The sequence below is a fragment of the Neurospora tetrasperma genome (genome assembly GCF_000213175.1).
Source record: "Neurospora tetrasperma FGSC 2508 unplaced genomic scaffold NEUTE1scaffold_1, whole genome shotgun sequence".
NCBI classification, from domain to species: domain Eukaryota; kingdom Fungi; phylum Ascomycota; class Sordariomycetes; order Sordariales; family Sordariaceae; genus Neurospora; species Neurospora tetrasperma.
The window spans coordinates 1,629,140-1,644,809 of NW_009799099.1; the positions used below are offsets into that span (position 1 = coordinate 1,629,140).

General features: G+C 52.0%; 3 protein-coding genes across 3 annotated transcripts; 2 read left to right on the top strand and 1 right to left on the bottom strand.

The window, feature by feature from the left end:
- Positions 1 to 410: 410 nt before the first annotated feature.
- On the bottom strand, positions 411 to 3,213 carry NEUTE1DRAFT_56993 (uncharacterized protein; the record flags this gene model as incomplete). Its single annotated transcript, XM_009848962.1, has 2 exons — positions 411 to 3,037; positions 3,185 to 3,213. One exon carries the CDS (start codon positions 2,989 to 2,991, stop codon positions 646 to 648), a length of 2,346 nt encoding a protein of 781 aa, XP_009847264.1.
- Positions 3,214 to 5,423: 2,210 nt separating this feature from the next.
- Positions 5,424 to 7,676, top strand: NEUTE1DRAFT_56995 (uncharacterized protein; the record flags this gene model as incomplete). Its single annotated transcript, XM_009848963.1, has 2 exons — positions 5,424 to 6,343; positions 6,453 to 7,676. The coding sequence occupies 2 exons, from the start codon at positions 5,605 to 5,607 to the stop codon at positions 7,583 to 7,585; spliced, it is 1,872 nt and encodes a 623-aa protein (XP_009847265.1).
- Positions 7,677 to 11,902: 4,226 nt separating this feature from the next.
- NEUTE1DRAFT_56998 (uncharacterized protein) lies at positions 11,903 to 15,477 on the top strand (the record flags this gene model as incomplete). Its single annotated transcript, XM_009848964.1, has 5 exons — positions 11,903 to 12,169; positions 12,262 to 12,484; positions 12,573 to 12,911; positions 12,968 to 14,204; positions 14,261 to 15,477. The coding sequence occupies 5 exons, from the start codon at positions 11,969 to 11,971 to the stop codon at positions 15,045 to 15,047; spliced, it is 2,787 nt and encodes a 928-aa protein (XP_009847266.1).
- Positions 15,478 to 15,670: the final 193 nt, after the last annotated feature.

Genomic DNA, 15,670 nt, shown 5'->3' on the forward strand with positions numbered 1-15,670 from the left:
CATGTTCTGGTTTTGCATTTCGGCCCTGCTGTGTTTTGGTGTTCCTGCTTTTCTGCTACTGCTTCTCGTTTCCGCTTCTTGTTTTTGCGACTGCGGCTGTTCATTGTTTTTGTTTGTCGTTTCGAGTAGCGCAAAGTTTAGACAAAAGATTGAGCGCGTTATGGGATGGATGAATGGTTGGATGGATGGGACGAGAAGACGCAGATGGTCGAGCGGGATTGGAAGGGCAAGTGATGGACGGATGGGTAAAACAAGGACAGTATAAAATAAGAAACAATGGAGTTGAATGGAACAAGTGGGCCAGAACAAAGCCCATTCATGCTCCTATAGTGTTGAGTTGAGGTACATGGACGATGGTCTTCCTGTGCCCCTACGCAGCCGAGTTGGTTCGTGATGCTGATCGCATTTGTGCATAGACTAAATGGTTCATTACGCTACGCAGTCCTTTACTATCTCAGCTATCCTCTGTTGCCTGCGTATCTGTCATGGAGGGTCCAGTCACATACCCCTCGTCTCATTGAGTGTCTGTCGTATCATATATCTCTCAATCCCCCATTGCTTGCCCGTCGCCCGGTACCCATTCTCACATCCTCCAATCTACCCTCTCCCTCCCCCCAACAACAAGACCCTCACTCACTCACTCACTCAATCAAGATCCAATCCCTGCATTCCCTCAAGCAACAACCTCCTGCTCGCATCATCTTGCACCCACCCCATGATCCTCGAGCTGACATCCCCCACCAGCTTATCGTAATGCGGCCCCGCGAAGAACAAGCCACAGTGAGCACCAACTTCGTCCACTCCCTCCATGTAGACTTGAATCCAAGTTGGGTCCATGATGCCGTTGATCTTGGAGGGTAGCATGCAGAATTTGCGGAGTTTTTGTTTCTCCTCTTTCTCCCCCTTCGGTTTTTTTCCCTTCTCCTTTTTTTTGCTTTTGTTCTTTCCCGTTACATTCCCGCTGCTGCTGCTCTCACCAGCCGGGGTCCCTAGCGACGCCGACAACGATCCCCCATCCAAACTCTGATTATGAGCCAAATGGTGAGTCTCCAACTCACCAATCCTGCTCGCCGTCGATTCCGCCTTCAATTTCTCTTCTTTCTTTTGTTTCCGCCCCCACTCCTTCTCATCTTTTTTCTCCTGCTTCTCGGCGTTCTTACGCAGCTTTTCCTGCTCTTTTTGAATATCCCTTGCAAGTTTGGCTTGCGCCTTCTCGTGCTTTTCGACAATTTTCAACCGCTCTTTTAGAATCTTGTCCCGCTTCTTAACTGCTGCTTCGTACTCCTTCCGTGCTTGCTTGGCGTCCTTTTCGGCTTGTTTACGAGCGTCTTTGTCGCTTATGGAGCTTAGGTCTATGGCGGGTGGCGGCGAGGGGGTGTCTGGGATCGGGGGGAGGTCCGGTAGAGGGAGTGAGGTTGTTTCTATGCTGGGCTCAGTTACGTTGCCGTTGCCGCTTCCGCTGGTGTTACTGATGGAATGTTCAGCAGTCTTGTCAAGCTCTTCGTGAGAAACGTATGCAGGGGGTTTGTCCTCCGCTTCCACACGCCCATGGACGGGTCCATCATCTGGTTCGGGTACGGGTTCCAGCTCTGTAAGTTCCCAATCTTCTTCGGTTGAGCTCCGCGGAGTCGAGGTCTGAGATCTCGCGGTATCGAATGATTCCCGGTGCTCAGGAGCCTTTTCAAGCCTTTTCGACTTCGAAGGGCCGTCTTCTGGAGCAGCAACCTCTGACGCAACCTTTGGAGTACTGCCCTTGCGAGACTCCTTATCCTTGAGTATCCCTGTAGATATGGTGTAGTAGTTCACGAACCGCACTCTGACCAGATGCTCATTATTTATTGGGGACTGTTTCAACTCATCGACATCTTCCAGCCTCCTCAACCTGTTATACCTGGACTTCATTCCGGGGTAGTCGGCCAAACAACCGCCAAACTCCAAGTGTGATATGATGTGGTTAGTAGCTGCCTCAACAAGGTTCTCTTGGCTGTGTTTTTGCGCAAAGTGGGCTATGTTCTTCAACCATCCTCGGTCCACAAATGACACGTCATTGAAGAACTTTGGGTTGAAGAAAGGATCCGGTGCTGAGGGAGACGACGTTGTTGATAGTGGTGTGGGCCTGGGTATGGGAGAAGTTGCCTCCGGAGGAGGACAGATTTCGGAATAAATTGATGCATCTGGTGACAGCCCTGGCGACTGCTGGGCGAAGAGCGTGTGAGACTCTTGCGCCGCGTTCGTGGCACCTGGAGGACTCGGACCCTTACGGAAGAGACTTGCAATTCCAGACACTACAATACCTGGATGGAGGCCTAGCAATGGAGCGTCTAATGACAAAGTCCCCAAGATACGATGGCGAAAGGGAGAGTCGTCGTAAGCTGGAGGATCTTGAGGTTGACGTGGCAACAGAGCAACTTCAGCAGCCAGCAGGCCGCCCATAGAATGGCCGATCAAGATGACATCGGTGGTGGGCGACTCATGTGGCAGAAGCCAGTTACTGAAGTTATCTCGGGCCACAGTAATGGACTTGTAAGTCTTGTAGCGGGGGTAGATTTTGGAGTGGATGACGTGTGTCTCGGCCAGGGCTTGTCGAAGGTAGTTGTGGACATGGGCGGGAAAGGAGCGAAAGGAGGAGTCGTTGCCCATGAAACCATGAATGTAAATAACGAGCAGCGTCCTCCTGGGGTCCCTGTAACTGCCCGTCGGGGTCGAAGGGGCCAAGGACTGTGTGGACGAGGTTCGAGGGTCGGCCGGCCTGTTCCATTGCGAATATGGATAGTTCGCTGGAGGGGGATTCGAATTGTCTAGGCCGTGTCCTTGGCCTGCCGTCCACTCCAGGGCGTTCTGGTGGTGGTGGTGTTGTTGTTGTTGCTCTTTATCAACCACGGCGATGCTTGGTAGAGGTGATTGTAATTGTAGGGAGGACGGCCGTGTTGATGGCCCTCCTGACGAGGACGAAGCTGCCCCTTTCAGCGATAGGTCTTGAATAGATGACATTGTCCTCGGCGGATCAGCCACTGAACACGGATTTGAAACGAACTTGCTCTGAACAAACAAATTTGATTAATTGGAAGTGAACTTGTGAGTGTTCTGGGTTGATTTGATGTGGGGGTTGGTTGACCTGAGCACGGCATCGATCTCGTTCTGCATTTGGTCCAGTGGTTGCCCGTTGGTTGGAGGGTTCAGGTACATACAGCGGGCTAGAGGTCGACCTGGGGCTCTAGGACGTTGCCGTGGTTAGTTGACGATCCCCGCTTACAGCTGAAAGGGGTAGGCGAGACAGGAAGACACCAATGGATCATCGGCTGGCCGGAACTTGCACATCCATTCCCGCAATGAACTCAGGACCACAAGGTGGTTACGTATCCCAGGTATCATTTATCGGTTGACCTGAACGTTTAATATCCAATTCGACGGGATTTCCGCGATGGAAGATGCCACTGTCACGGTGGGTGCACGGAATTCTGGAGTGTGTTTGGCTGGTCTGCTGGGTTTGCTATCAGCCGGCCTGAACCAGCACATTCAACAGGACGATGTACCTCGCTGTGGCACGTAGGTATCAGCACAACCTCAAGGCTTGACCAAGGCTAAGCCACACCCAGAGGGGCAGCGAGAGGCAGACTTCAAGTTAGGACGGTCTAGTCCTCAGCTCAGAGATAGACTCGCTCCCAGGCTGATAGCGAGAGGAGATGGGGCCTTTCTTTTATCTGTAAAAAGGCACCTACTGTAAGTATTCAGGTGTGCAGTGGCACGACACGAGGTGTGACAGTTGCGGCATTTGCAAGATGCCAACGGCTAGTCGCAACTGCCCAGGCCCAAATGAGATTGAGCTTCGTATCAATCGGCCACGGCTTTAAGATGGACTGGAAGCTCTTGCAGGTCTTGACTCGACTGAGGTTCAACCAGGTCCCAATAAGTACCTAGGCGGGCCTGGCGGGGTAGGAGTCTCTTGCTGCGCCCATCAGGGAAATCCCGAGTGTTTCAAATGTTGATCGCAAAAAGACGTGCCTCTTGCATCGTGATTGCACTGATTTTCAGGAGCTTCCCCTAACTCCTCCCAAGAGCCTCGCCGTATCCATCCGCATGCGAAGGACAATCGTCATGCCCAGTCTCACCAGTGCTCTGCAATTGTTTCGCTCTTGCTGTTTGTATGGGCCGTCGTGGAAATTGCGGGCATCAATCTTTGGCCAGTGCATTCTCAGTTGCACAGCGGGCCAATCACGGCATCAGATGTTGAAGACTTACGCGGCTGTGGTGGGCCAATAATGAACCACATCCCAACCAGGGTGGATTCCAGCGAGCCAGGCCTGCCATGGCATTCATGGGTTTTGCTGGGTGGGCCACCTACGGGGGAAAGCGCAAAGAGGAGAGACATCGGGCCAGGGAAGCGAAATTGCAGAAACGTGTTGGGTCCCGCGAGTTGGAGTTGGCCCCGAAAAGGGCTTCAAATGCCCCCAAACATGGACCCATCGAGGCATTGAATGTTGGACGCCGCGCTAGAAGGGATCCCGCAGCGGAGACCCTTTCGGGCAGCCCAGGGCAGCTCAACGCCGCGCAGGGGCAACCAAGGCAGGAACGGGAAAGGGCGTGGACGGCACCTCCATCCAGGGGGGGGGGCCCGATCAACCAAGACCAGGGAGCATGCCGCCGTCATTTCAGTTGCAGGGCAGATGCGACGGCTGCGAGGATTGCGAGGGCATGCTGTGCCCAATTTTGGCATCTCATTTCATCTGCGAGCCCATGGATGTGCAGAGGTATGGGTGTATGGGTATGGTACTGTGGAAGTGGATGGCGTGGTCCCGGAGGTTATTATCGTTGTGCAGCCCGCCCCCCGTTGTTCATTCAATGTTTTTGGTCTTTCTCTCCTCTTTGCCTGTCCCTTCTCTCCCCCGGCTGCTGTCTTGTTTCTGTTGTTCTATCATTCATTCGTTCATTCTCTCAACCAGGCATGTTGGCGACAGTCTGAAGAGGCCGAGTTGACTCCATCACAGCGCGGACGAGTGCCGAGGCGGCGAGCGTATTTTTACCATATATACCCATTTGTTAGCGGCGGGCCATTGAGACAAGAGAAGACTCCGACAGGGGAAAACTATCAAAGAGGTGGACGCTGAACACGACAAAAAAAAAAAAAAAAAGAAAGAAAAAGCATTGGATCCCAGGACTACTATACCGACCGAGGATGGATTCGACGAGATCTTGCCCATGATCTCCTACAATGCGCCAGCCAACCAATACCTTGAGTAGCTATTGTTCCATCGTCTCGTCGCCGCCATCATCAGCGTAGCTTCGCAGCTGTCGATTACGAACTATTGCAGACCGACCCGGCCACCCGCGCACTCGAATACGGGAAACCGTCGGTCCTCTCAGAATCACCGGATCACGAAGCCTGACTCCCACATTCCTTGGCCAACCCCCGGCCCCGCGATTACAGAGAGAAAAAAAAGTCACCCAAAGCTGTCCATCTTGGACAAGTCGCTCGTTTAACCCTCGTCGCTCGTTGATTACACAGCCACACATCGCGCACCCAACGCCCTCCAAACAAGCGCTCGGAACGGGCAACCCACCTCTCTGTCACTGGGCTGCCTGGCTGCAGGCACCACAACACACGCCATGACTAACCACATTGGCGGGCCTTCACTCTCTCAGGCCCGCAAAACCCAGAATATCGACCATTCCCACACAGGCTCCAGCGCTGGGCACAACCACCGCCATTTGCACCACCAACACAACCAACAAGGCCAGCTCCGTCCGGAAGAGGAACTTGATCAAACTCCTCACCAACACCAACACCACATACACAACCACAACCACGCTCGCTACCACCACCAATCCTCCGGACAACAACAAGCACAGGAACAATCACATGAAGACGGCGACAACACCACTCTCCAGGACCACAAACATCTCGACATTCGTTCATCACCAGATACGCACCAACAACCCGAACCACTAAGTGCACGTCAAGTGTTAGTGGTGCAAACTGTGTCCGTCATCAAGATCATAGATGACGCCGGTGCTTTCGTCCACTTCTCGACTCTGGCATCCGAACCTGTTACGCAGTCATCCGACCCTGTGGCCGTGCTAACTGCCGAGGTCAGAGATCTGGGTAGCCAGTTGCCCACCGTGCCCGTCTCAGTTCCGCAACTTGGCGATGGGACACCGTCGCCAACTGCCTCCGTCGACACGGAGTCGTCTGTAACGTCCGCTATTTTGTCTCTGTCCTCCGGCGTGGCTGCGCCGGGGGCCTTGACGTCCGCTCCTTTCAACAGCTCGTCCGCATCTTACCATGATGGCACCTCGAGCTTCCCCACACTATCGCTATCTTCCGGACTTTTCAACTCTTCTTCAAGTATGCATATGCTTCCTTCGTTCCTTTGTGTCATCCTTTCCCCATCCAGATAGATTTGATCCGCAGTGAGTGACTAACACCTTGCCCGTGTGCGCGCCTTGTCGTATAGCTCGCATCCCATCGTTTTATCCCAACGCCACGCATGTGTCCTATTCCTTGTTCGCAAACACGACCCGAACATCAACCTTTGCAAGTTCGACATCCACCTTCGCTTCTTCCACCAAAAGCCGAGCTTCAACCACTCAATTCACATCTATCTCGTCAGGTGTGCCGACTCTCGTAGCAGGTGGGACCGAAGAAGGCAACAGCGGCAATGCGGGAGCTGGTGGCGAATCCGCAAGCCCCGCCGGAACGACCGACTCCCCGTATGTCGACCCCGACAACACGGACAACAACTCCAGCGGACTTACGCCCACCGCTCAGCGATCCATCATTGGAGGTGTCGTAGGCGGAGCTGCGGGCATGGCCCTTATTGCGTTCCTGTTATTATTCCTTTTAAAATGGAAGAAGCGAAACGGCGGCGGCAACATCCGATTGCTGGGCGAAGGTGGAAGCCTGGCGGCCGCAGCCCAGAAACGGGGCGGACATGAGCATGGAGGAGGAGCTCTGGAAGGAGGAGAAGGAGGAGGCGGTAGTGGTGGAGGCGGTGGAGGAACTGGAGGAAGAGGAGGAGGAGGAGGAGGAGGAGGAGGAGGAATGACAGAAAGCGGTCTTCCATACGCAGTCCCGTCTGCTCTTGCCAGTCTTACGGGGGCCAAGCGATTCTCGGCCGCGTCAACTGAGCCTCCGGCCTCAGAACCGGGGTTCTACCGGGTATCAGGCAAGAAGCTGATATCCGTTTTAGAATCTGGGGGAGATGGATACAGCGACCCGGATCCTCACGAGAGCGTCTACTATCGGGATTCCGTAGCGTTCACCGATGGGACGACGGGCGCCCTTGGCCTCGGTGGGCAGCGGCTCAAACTCGGGTCTCCGATGCGGCCCATAAGCGGTGTTCCCGTCTTTAGGTCAGGACCGGGGAGGACCGCGATTGTTCAGCAGGATGGAGGATCAACGGGAGCAAGAGCAACAAGCCCCTTTTCAGATGACACGCACCCGGTAACGCCGGCGTCACCGATTGGCAGTCATGGACCTCCAAGTCCGCCCGCACGTGCTTCTTTATTGCCAGACCCGATCGGTCGGAGTCTGGTATCCCGGGATGGGTCCCGAGGATCTGGGTCAAGATTTACTGAGGATATGTGATGGGATAATTTTGTCTTCATCTTTTTTTTTGGACATAGCCATTTTACCATCTTTGACCCATATTGAGCCATCCACCTTTTTTTTCTTCTTTTGCAGTCATCTTGGTAAAATTTGTGAAGCTTCTTGGATATGATATCAACATTCTCTTGTCGACTATTATTTTTTATTCCATTTTTTGATCTTTCATTCTCTTTCATCTGGCAGTCATCTTCCCTTCGGCGCCCATTGTCGATGTACATGACATTTTTTTCATTTCTCTTCTCATCTCCCTCCAACTTAACACACACTCTCTCTTTATTCTATAATGTCTTGTGGTCAGTCCGTTCGAGGCACGGGCACAACGGACGCGAAGAAAAAAAAAATGAGGGGATGGAGGGATCCTGAAGCGAGGGCTATGGCTTGCTAGAAGCCTCTTCCTTCTTCTTACCATGGCTTGGCCGGCAGGCACACACAGGTATGTAATCCAGTTGGATTTTTGTGTTCTGGGGGCGGCGGGAGGAAGGAAAGTGTTCGGAGGACAGGTCGGCATATACCTCGGGCTACATGATAGATATGAAGATAGGGAAAGGAAAGAGAAGCAGTGCAAGTAAAGCAAAGCGAGAAAAAAAGAGGAAGTGAAGTGCAGCAGAAAAGCTGATGGTTTCTCTGGAACTGAACTGGACTGAACGACTCTCACCACCACGCCGCGCCCCTTGACGCCGATTCTTGCCTGTTATAGCTGTTGCTATGTGTCTGTTGCGTACCTACGTACCGATCTTCGAATACTCTACAATCCATTCTCTCCATATAGTTGTTGGATAGAACCGTAGATCCAGTAAGGAGCAATCATCTCGCCATCTGGCACATATCGTGCAACAACTCTCGGCGATTTTCAGTATATGTTGGAGCAATACGCATCGTCCAATCGGAATTATAGATGGAGTAACAGCGTGGCCGGATGCTTGTCTGTTATTCCTGCGTACACAATGCACCTTGTGCCAACGTATGGGAGGCGTTGATCAAGGGTGAGCGGCATCGGTGTAAATACAAAGAGCTGTGCGATATGATCATTGTGCTGCACCAAAGTGGCGAACGGGGTCGGTCGTATATGGTGGTCGAATTGCGTAATGAGCGGAAGATAGGAGGCGAAGAGAAAAGTGAAAGACATGGCGAGGACGAAATCTGTTTTCAATGATGACAAGGTACTTAAAGTTCAGAGAAAATATTCCATCCGTCGTCGTGTGTCCAGGAGTGTCATGCCAACCTGAGTGGTTGCCAACCCAGCCGCCATGCGCCGCCAAAACTTTCGTGATTATCGTATCACATCAAGCAATCTGATAGCATAGCATCAGGATTCACGGTTCGCTTCGTTTATTGTCTGTCCCTTTAGAACCATCCGTGCCTCCTCACGATTACCAGTAGGTGCTGCTACATATCAAGTGTGCCATGATATAATCAGGCCAGCAATAACACAGAACCGAGGCCTTGCGTTCAGCACCCCATACCTGAGAGGGTCCCAGCAGCTTTTCTATTGAGGGTAGTGATGATGTAGATCTTTATGCAGGACGGAACATGCCCGAAGGTTCCTACTTCTTCAGAAAAAAAAAAAAAAATCATTCCGCATCATGGAAGAATAAACTAACCCAGAGAAAGCCACGCAAAGCAGCAACCAAAGTAACTAGAGCAAGGAGTTGAGACACTGATGAAACCGAAGAACTTGATGGACGGAAGCTATTCAGAGTAAAACTAAGCGTAGGTAGCATCAAGCGATGGAGGGGGTTCGGCGGACGAGACGAGCTAACGAACGAGAGAGAATGCAAACGGTCGGACATGGACAGTACTAGTAGTGTATGTAATAGGTATAACGGCTTCCCCGCTCGGAGCTGCGCTCTCACTGCACGGGTGTCTATGTCTAATCGGCGTAATTTCTCGTGGCTGCTGCCCGTGCGCTTTGACGGACGGGCGAAGACGGGTAATAATTGCAGGATTGTTCACGATAGCGGAGTCAATGGCTGACAAATGTCATTTTTGGGGAACTACTTGTGAAGAAGACGGAGGGATCTGGGGAATTTGGAGAAGGTACCTAGGTATTCTTTGGATGCCCAGCTGTTTATGGGTGTACGGGTAGGCTTATGTACACTACCTATGTTGTTGATGGGAGACAGACATGAGATACTACTATGATGGCTTCGTCTTTGGTGAAGTTATCGTGCCATGCCGTGCCGCATGGTAAGTATAATGCCCACCAACAATACCTAGTATCTATTCACGTCAAAAGTTACTTAAGTTACGCGAATCACGGTTCGGGGTTAAGGCCGTCAGCAAGCTCTCCATAATGTGATCTGACTCCGAGTGCTTGCAATCAGTTGGGGGTTGGGAAAAGGGCCAGAGTCCCTCTACGTACGCGTACTAGTATAAATTGCAGGTGCTTGCCGGGTCCACCATATCGGGGATTTTATGGAACGGACGTTGTGATGCAGAAACAGCTTCCGGTGCCTTGAGCCAGCACGTGCGATGGCGGAAAGTGAACCCCTTTCTTGGATTGGGCTATGGTGTGTACACTACCTAGGTAGTGTAAGCCATAAATGTGAATACTACCTACCTCTACCTACCTCTACTACATACCCAGGGAGCCAGGGCCTAATGTGTTCGATGATGATACAGTACCTATGTATCGACCTGTCTGAGGAAGGGGGGATCTGAGGGGAGTTTGTCATTGATGCCCGACTCTTTCCCCCCCGCAATGCTTTAGTGTAGACGTACCGATCGCATGGGTTGTCGGAAGTTGGCTTATTCCTTTGATGATATAGGTAGCTCTTCACTATGGAATCGAGTGGCAAGTTTTACGTTTCGTCCTCGGCTCGAATTAGTTCTCCCCAGTTGTATATACTATGGTACACTGTAGGAGGCAGTACATAGCAATCGTGAATGACGGGTACGTCCGTCTGGGCCACACAGTGCACGTCGAGTGATGCCAAGGACTGACTACCCTAAGAAGTAGAAGTTGCAGCTGAGCTCACTGCACTTCACGTTACTTACCTAGGTAGCCATGCAGTCTCTTCATCAGCGAAGAATCGATGTCACCTCCACCGTATTAGTGTACAGTTCACCTCCCCTCGCACATGATGCTGTAAACACTAACACGACGAGCCTATCAGCGTCCACGCTCGCTGTGAATAACGCCCGTGTGTCCGACGCAGGTCCTTCCTTTTTCGTGCACGTACTTTGATGCTCGGTTGACATGGAATTGATACCTCCAAGTAGTTTCCACTTCTCTGCATCTTCTTTTGTTCTTCAGACATCCCATCACCACCTGCGAGTAGTATCAATCTTGTCTGCCTGGTCGGGGTTCAAGCTGTCAAGCCCCTTCAGCCCTACCACCACACTCTCACTTGGACCCTTTGAACAGCGAATCTCTCGCGGCCAAACAGGGGCAGCCGAGCACCCAACTTCCACGCTCTGTGCTATAGCGCACTAGCAGACGACTGGAGCCACTAATCGTCCGACAAGAATCCTATCAAGCTTGGAGCTTCTATTTCCAGCTCCATTTCGCCGTTGGAAACCGTTTACGGATCACCTACCCATTGCCTATGTACCACGGCCTACCCTAGCCCACAAGGAGCCTCAACGGCTTTACGTGTATACTGGTCAACAGCGCCCGCAGAAGGAAGACGCTTGCGGATGGATTCTTCCGCTTCAAATCTCACTGGACTCGGCGCACAACCACATACATACCTCTAGTAAAGACATCGAGTGAGTGCCGGGGAATAGCCAAAACACGACCCCAGATTTCCGAGCGATCCGGTCTATTTTCCGGCCCCTTGATTCGACCGTCAAGTCTGACAATAGTGGTGTGAAGCGGGCTAGTCAAGTCCCACGTTGTCCTTCACGTTCACCAGACCGAGACGGGACCGTCCGATAGGAGAACGACCACCCCCCAAGATACCACAGACCACTCACCGTACGGTGTGAGGTGGAAGGGTGTGAGAGGTGTGAGGAGGGTGTGTGAAAGGCCTCCCGGCTCCAGCTACTACAACCACCTGCTGCCCCTGCGTGCTATGTAATAGCTCTCCTGCCCCTGTACCCCGGGCGCCTATTTTCTTTTTTTTCGAGCCTCGACTCCAGTCCCCATAAGGCCTATTTACTACTACGTACCCGCCCGCCGCCATATCTCCCCTGCTTGTCAACGGCTTTCCACATTCTCCCTAATACATAATATCCGACTCCCTTCGACACCACCAACGTCACAGCCGATAAGTGAAGGGCAAAAACCACTTATCTGACCGACCCCCGACTTCATAGCCGACCAGACGATCCCGATTCTTCAACATATACTGTGTTGCTCCAAAGTAATATACACGGCGACGGCTGTCTCTTGCCACCACCACCACCACCACCACAACCATGGATCACCTCCACGGCGGTTTCCAGATGCCCATGGCACCTCCACCGCTTTTGAACCAGCCGCCTCAGATCTTCGGGGGCTACACGGAGCATGGCATACCCATCCAACAACTTCCACATGACCTAGCTGTCGCACAAATGTTTGGTGAGCATGGGCTGCTTGATGATACAAGCGAGGCAAAGAGGAGGAGGATAGCAAGGGTGAGTCATGGTTAGACATTGGCCAAGATCAGAAACCCGGGGGGTGTCCATCGAAGAACCGTCGCTAACAGAGCTCCTTCCCAATTCCCTAGGCTTGCGATATGTGCAGAAAGAAGAAGATCAAGTGTGATGGAAAGCTGCCAGCTTGCACACACTGCATAAACTACAAGACCGATTGCGTCTTCACCCAAGTGGAAAAGAAGAGAAGTCCTCCCAAGGGGTATGTCACACCTCCCGCAGATGCTCAGGCACGTGAACATTGGCTCATCGTTGAGTGTCTTGCAGTGCCAAGTACATTGAAGGTCTCGAGAATCGGTTAGGCCGCATGGAACATTTGTTGAGACTATCAGGTATTTACCCGTAGCTCGCCTCCAGCTTGGCACGATACTTACCAGCCCGACAGGTTTGCTCGGAGACGATGATAACGGAGCCACCGACCTCGGAACGCTTGAAAGAAAGCTCGCGGAGAAGACAGCACAGTCGAGACAAACTTCACAGGCTGCCGCTTCCAACCCTACCTCACCCTCTCAGGCAGCATCGGGACAAGATGGAAATAATTCGACGCCGCGCAGCTCGCTGGCCTCGCCTTTGCCTGAAGCGCCCAGAGATAAAGAGGGAGAGAAGCGGGCCTCGATAGCTCCCGAGAAAGTCGAGAAGGAGGAAACAGAGCAGGAGGTTTCAGCCCTGTCTGAAATGATGTGCTCCCTCGTCACAAACAACAATGGCGAAACTCGTTACATTGGTATGTCCTTGTCATGTAGGCCCTGGGTTGATGGTGTCACTGCTAACTTGTCAAAGGGTCATCTTCCGGCTTCTCAATTTTTTCTCCCAAGGGCATCCAGTGGGTCAATGAGAAGATGGGTGACAGCTCATTCCAGCAGATGATCTCTGATGTTTCGGTTGACGACCACAAATGGACAAGATGGAAGCCCGACATTTTTGGCGATCTGTTCCGCCGCGTAATTTTCAAAGAGCTACCTCCCAAGCCGGAAGCCATGTCGCTTCTCAAAGACTATTTTGAGAACTTCAACTGCATGTTTCCGCTGTTCCATCAGCCAACATTTATGCATCTGGTCGAAAGACAGTATTCCTCTGATCCGTATCAGGGATCCGGATGGTGGGCAAGCTTGAACGTGGCGCTGGCTATCGCTTACCGTCTGCGGGTGATGAGCAATTTGGTTCCACAGGAAGAGGATGATAAGGCTTGGGGTTATATGAAGAATGCCATGGCAGTCTTCTCGGAGCTGACGATGCGCAATACTGATCTACTTAGTGTCCAGGCTCTTCTGGGTATGTCTCTCTTTATGCAGGGCACTCCTAACCCACAGCCGTCGTTCCTTCTCATTGCCACAGCAATTCGCCTTTCACATACTATCGGCCTCCATAAGCGCGGAACCGGCTTCAACCTGAACCCAATCGAGATCGAACAGCGGAAACGGGTGTTCTGGATCGCTTATATGTTGGATAAGGACCTTTGCTTACGATCTGGACGGCCGCCCGCGCAAGACGATGATGACATGAACGTTGACCTTCCTGACGAAGATCCCGCCGACGGCATCGGTAACATTCCCCTTGCTGATGGGAAAGGAAAGATGAATCTTTTCAGAAAGATGGTTGAGATCTCCATCGTTGAGAGCAAGGTGTATAAAAGACTATACGCAACGAAGGCCACGAAGCAGTCGGATGGTGAATTGTTGAACACCATTGGAGAGTTGGATCAGGAACTCGAAGACTGGAAAGACAGCATTCCCATCGACTTCCGACCCGAGCATGAAATCAAGGCATCCCATACACCACTGATTCTTCACGTCGTCATGCTGCATTTTACCTACTACAACTGCTTGACAACGATTCATCGTATGTCTATTCACCACGGCTACTGGACTAGTCGCCTGTCGAACTTTGCCATTCAAGGCCTCAATGCCAGGCCTCTGAACCCCAGAATCTTCTCTTCAGCAGCACTGTGTACATCAGCCGCAAGAGCCTCAATTTCTCTGCTCAAGTATATCCCTCAAGGCGATTTTTCATGCGTCTGGTAAGTCTTAACTCTGAATCAAGAACCATCCACACACTTACTGATAGCTGTTACAGGATGGTGCTGTATTTCCCTGTCTCCGCCTTGGTGACGCTATTCGGAAACATCCTCCAAAATCCCTTGGACCCTAGGGCGCGATCGGACGCAAAACTGATGAGTGTGGTTGTAACCTTCCTGTCCATGCTTGGTCATGAGGCCGAAACCGGCGGTGTGCACCGCATGCTCGGTATTTGCGCTGAATTCGAGCGCATCGCAAAGGTTGTCATTGACAAGGCCGAGAAAGAGAATTCGTCACGACGCAAGCGTAAGATGCAGGAGCAAGCATCTAGTAGAAAGGCAGCATCGAGCACTACAGCATCCGCGGACCACGCCTCTTCATTCAATCCGAACGCAACCATGACGCCGCGGCCTCCGACAGCAGGCAGTACAGCCACACCACAGCCGAACTCGGGATCAGTGAAAGATCATCTTTCGCCAGGTGTGCAAAGCACGCGTACCCCACAGAGCGGCCACAGTCCATTCAGCCAGAGTCCATCACCGGGGATGACGCCCAACGGATGGACTGACGCCCCAACCGGCATGGAAGGCATTGACTACGGCAATTGGGCTGATCTTACTGGATTCGGTGCCATTGCGAATATGAATCCTGCCGACTTTGTGATGGATGGGCTGGCGGACCCGTCTGCGGGCGACCCAAGATCCATTTACCAACAGCCGATGTTGCCGCAAGATTTGTTCAGCTTACCAGTAACACTGGACTGGAATTGGGCGGAGATGAGCGGTGGTGAATATCCTAGTGTCGAAAATGGCAACTTTGGCAGCGATGTATCACATCAGCGGTGATGGTGAAAGGGTCATCTCGAGCAAAGTGATGGGAACCACTAGTGAGATCAGGTGGAGAGTCTAATGAAGAAGGGTCATTGAAGCCAGACAAAAGAAGGCTGGAATTCACGAGGACAGGCAAGACTGGATGAAAGATGCGACCACATTTTATGCATTGTATTGCATTGGGAAGCGGGCTACCATGGAGATGGAAGGGTATACCTAGGTGCTTTGGTTTGAAGGGACATTTACGGTCTTTGATAAGGGGGGCATGCATATGCATACTCATGCTGGGAAAACTCTCATCTCTGTTGCTATTTAACACTTTGATTCTGAAGGGTCACAACATGTCACCAAGCTGTTTTGATTTTTATTTTCCGTGTTTTTTTTCTTCTTTTTTTTATATAAGAAGTAGAAGCATTTTGTACTCGCAGTATGGTACACATTTCAGCATATGCATGGCTTCCTTTTCTCGACGTCCAGAAACTATGGGAATCCAGCCTCTGCTGGATATGTATAGCTGTGGATCCTGGAGAATTGGCGACTTGTTGGGGGTAGCCCAGGTAAGCTGTCTTGACACGTGACGCAACTGTAAAGATCATAGCGACGGGAGTGTAAACGTCGGGCGCCGAAGTTCTCAGGGT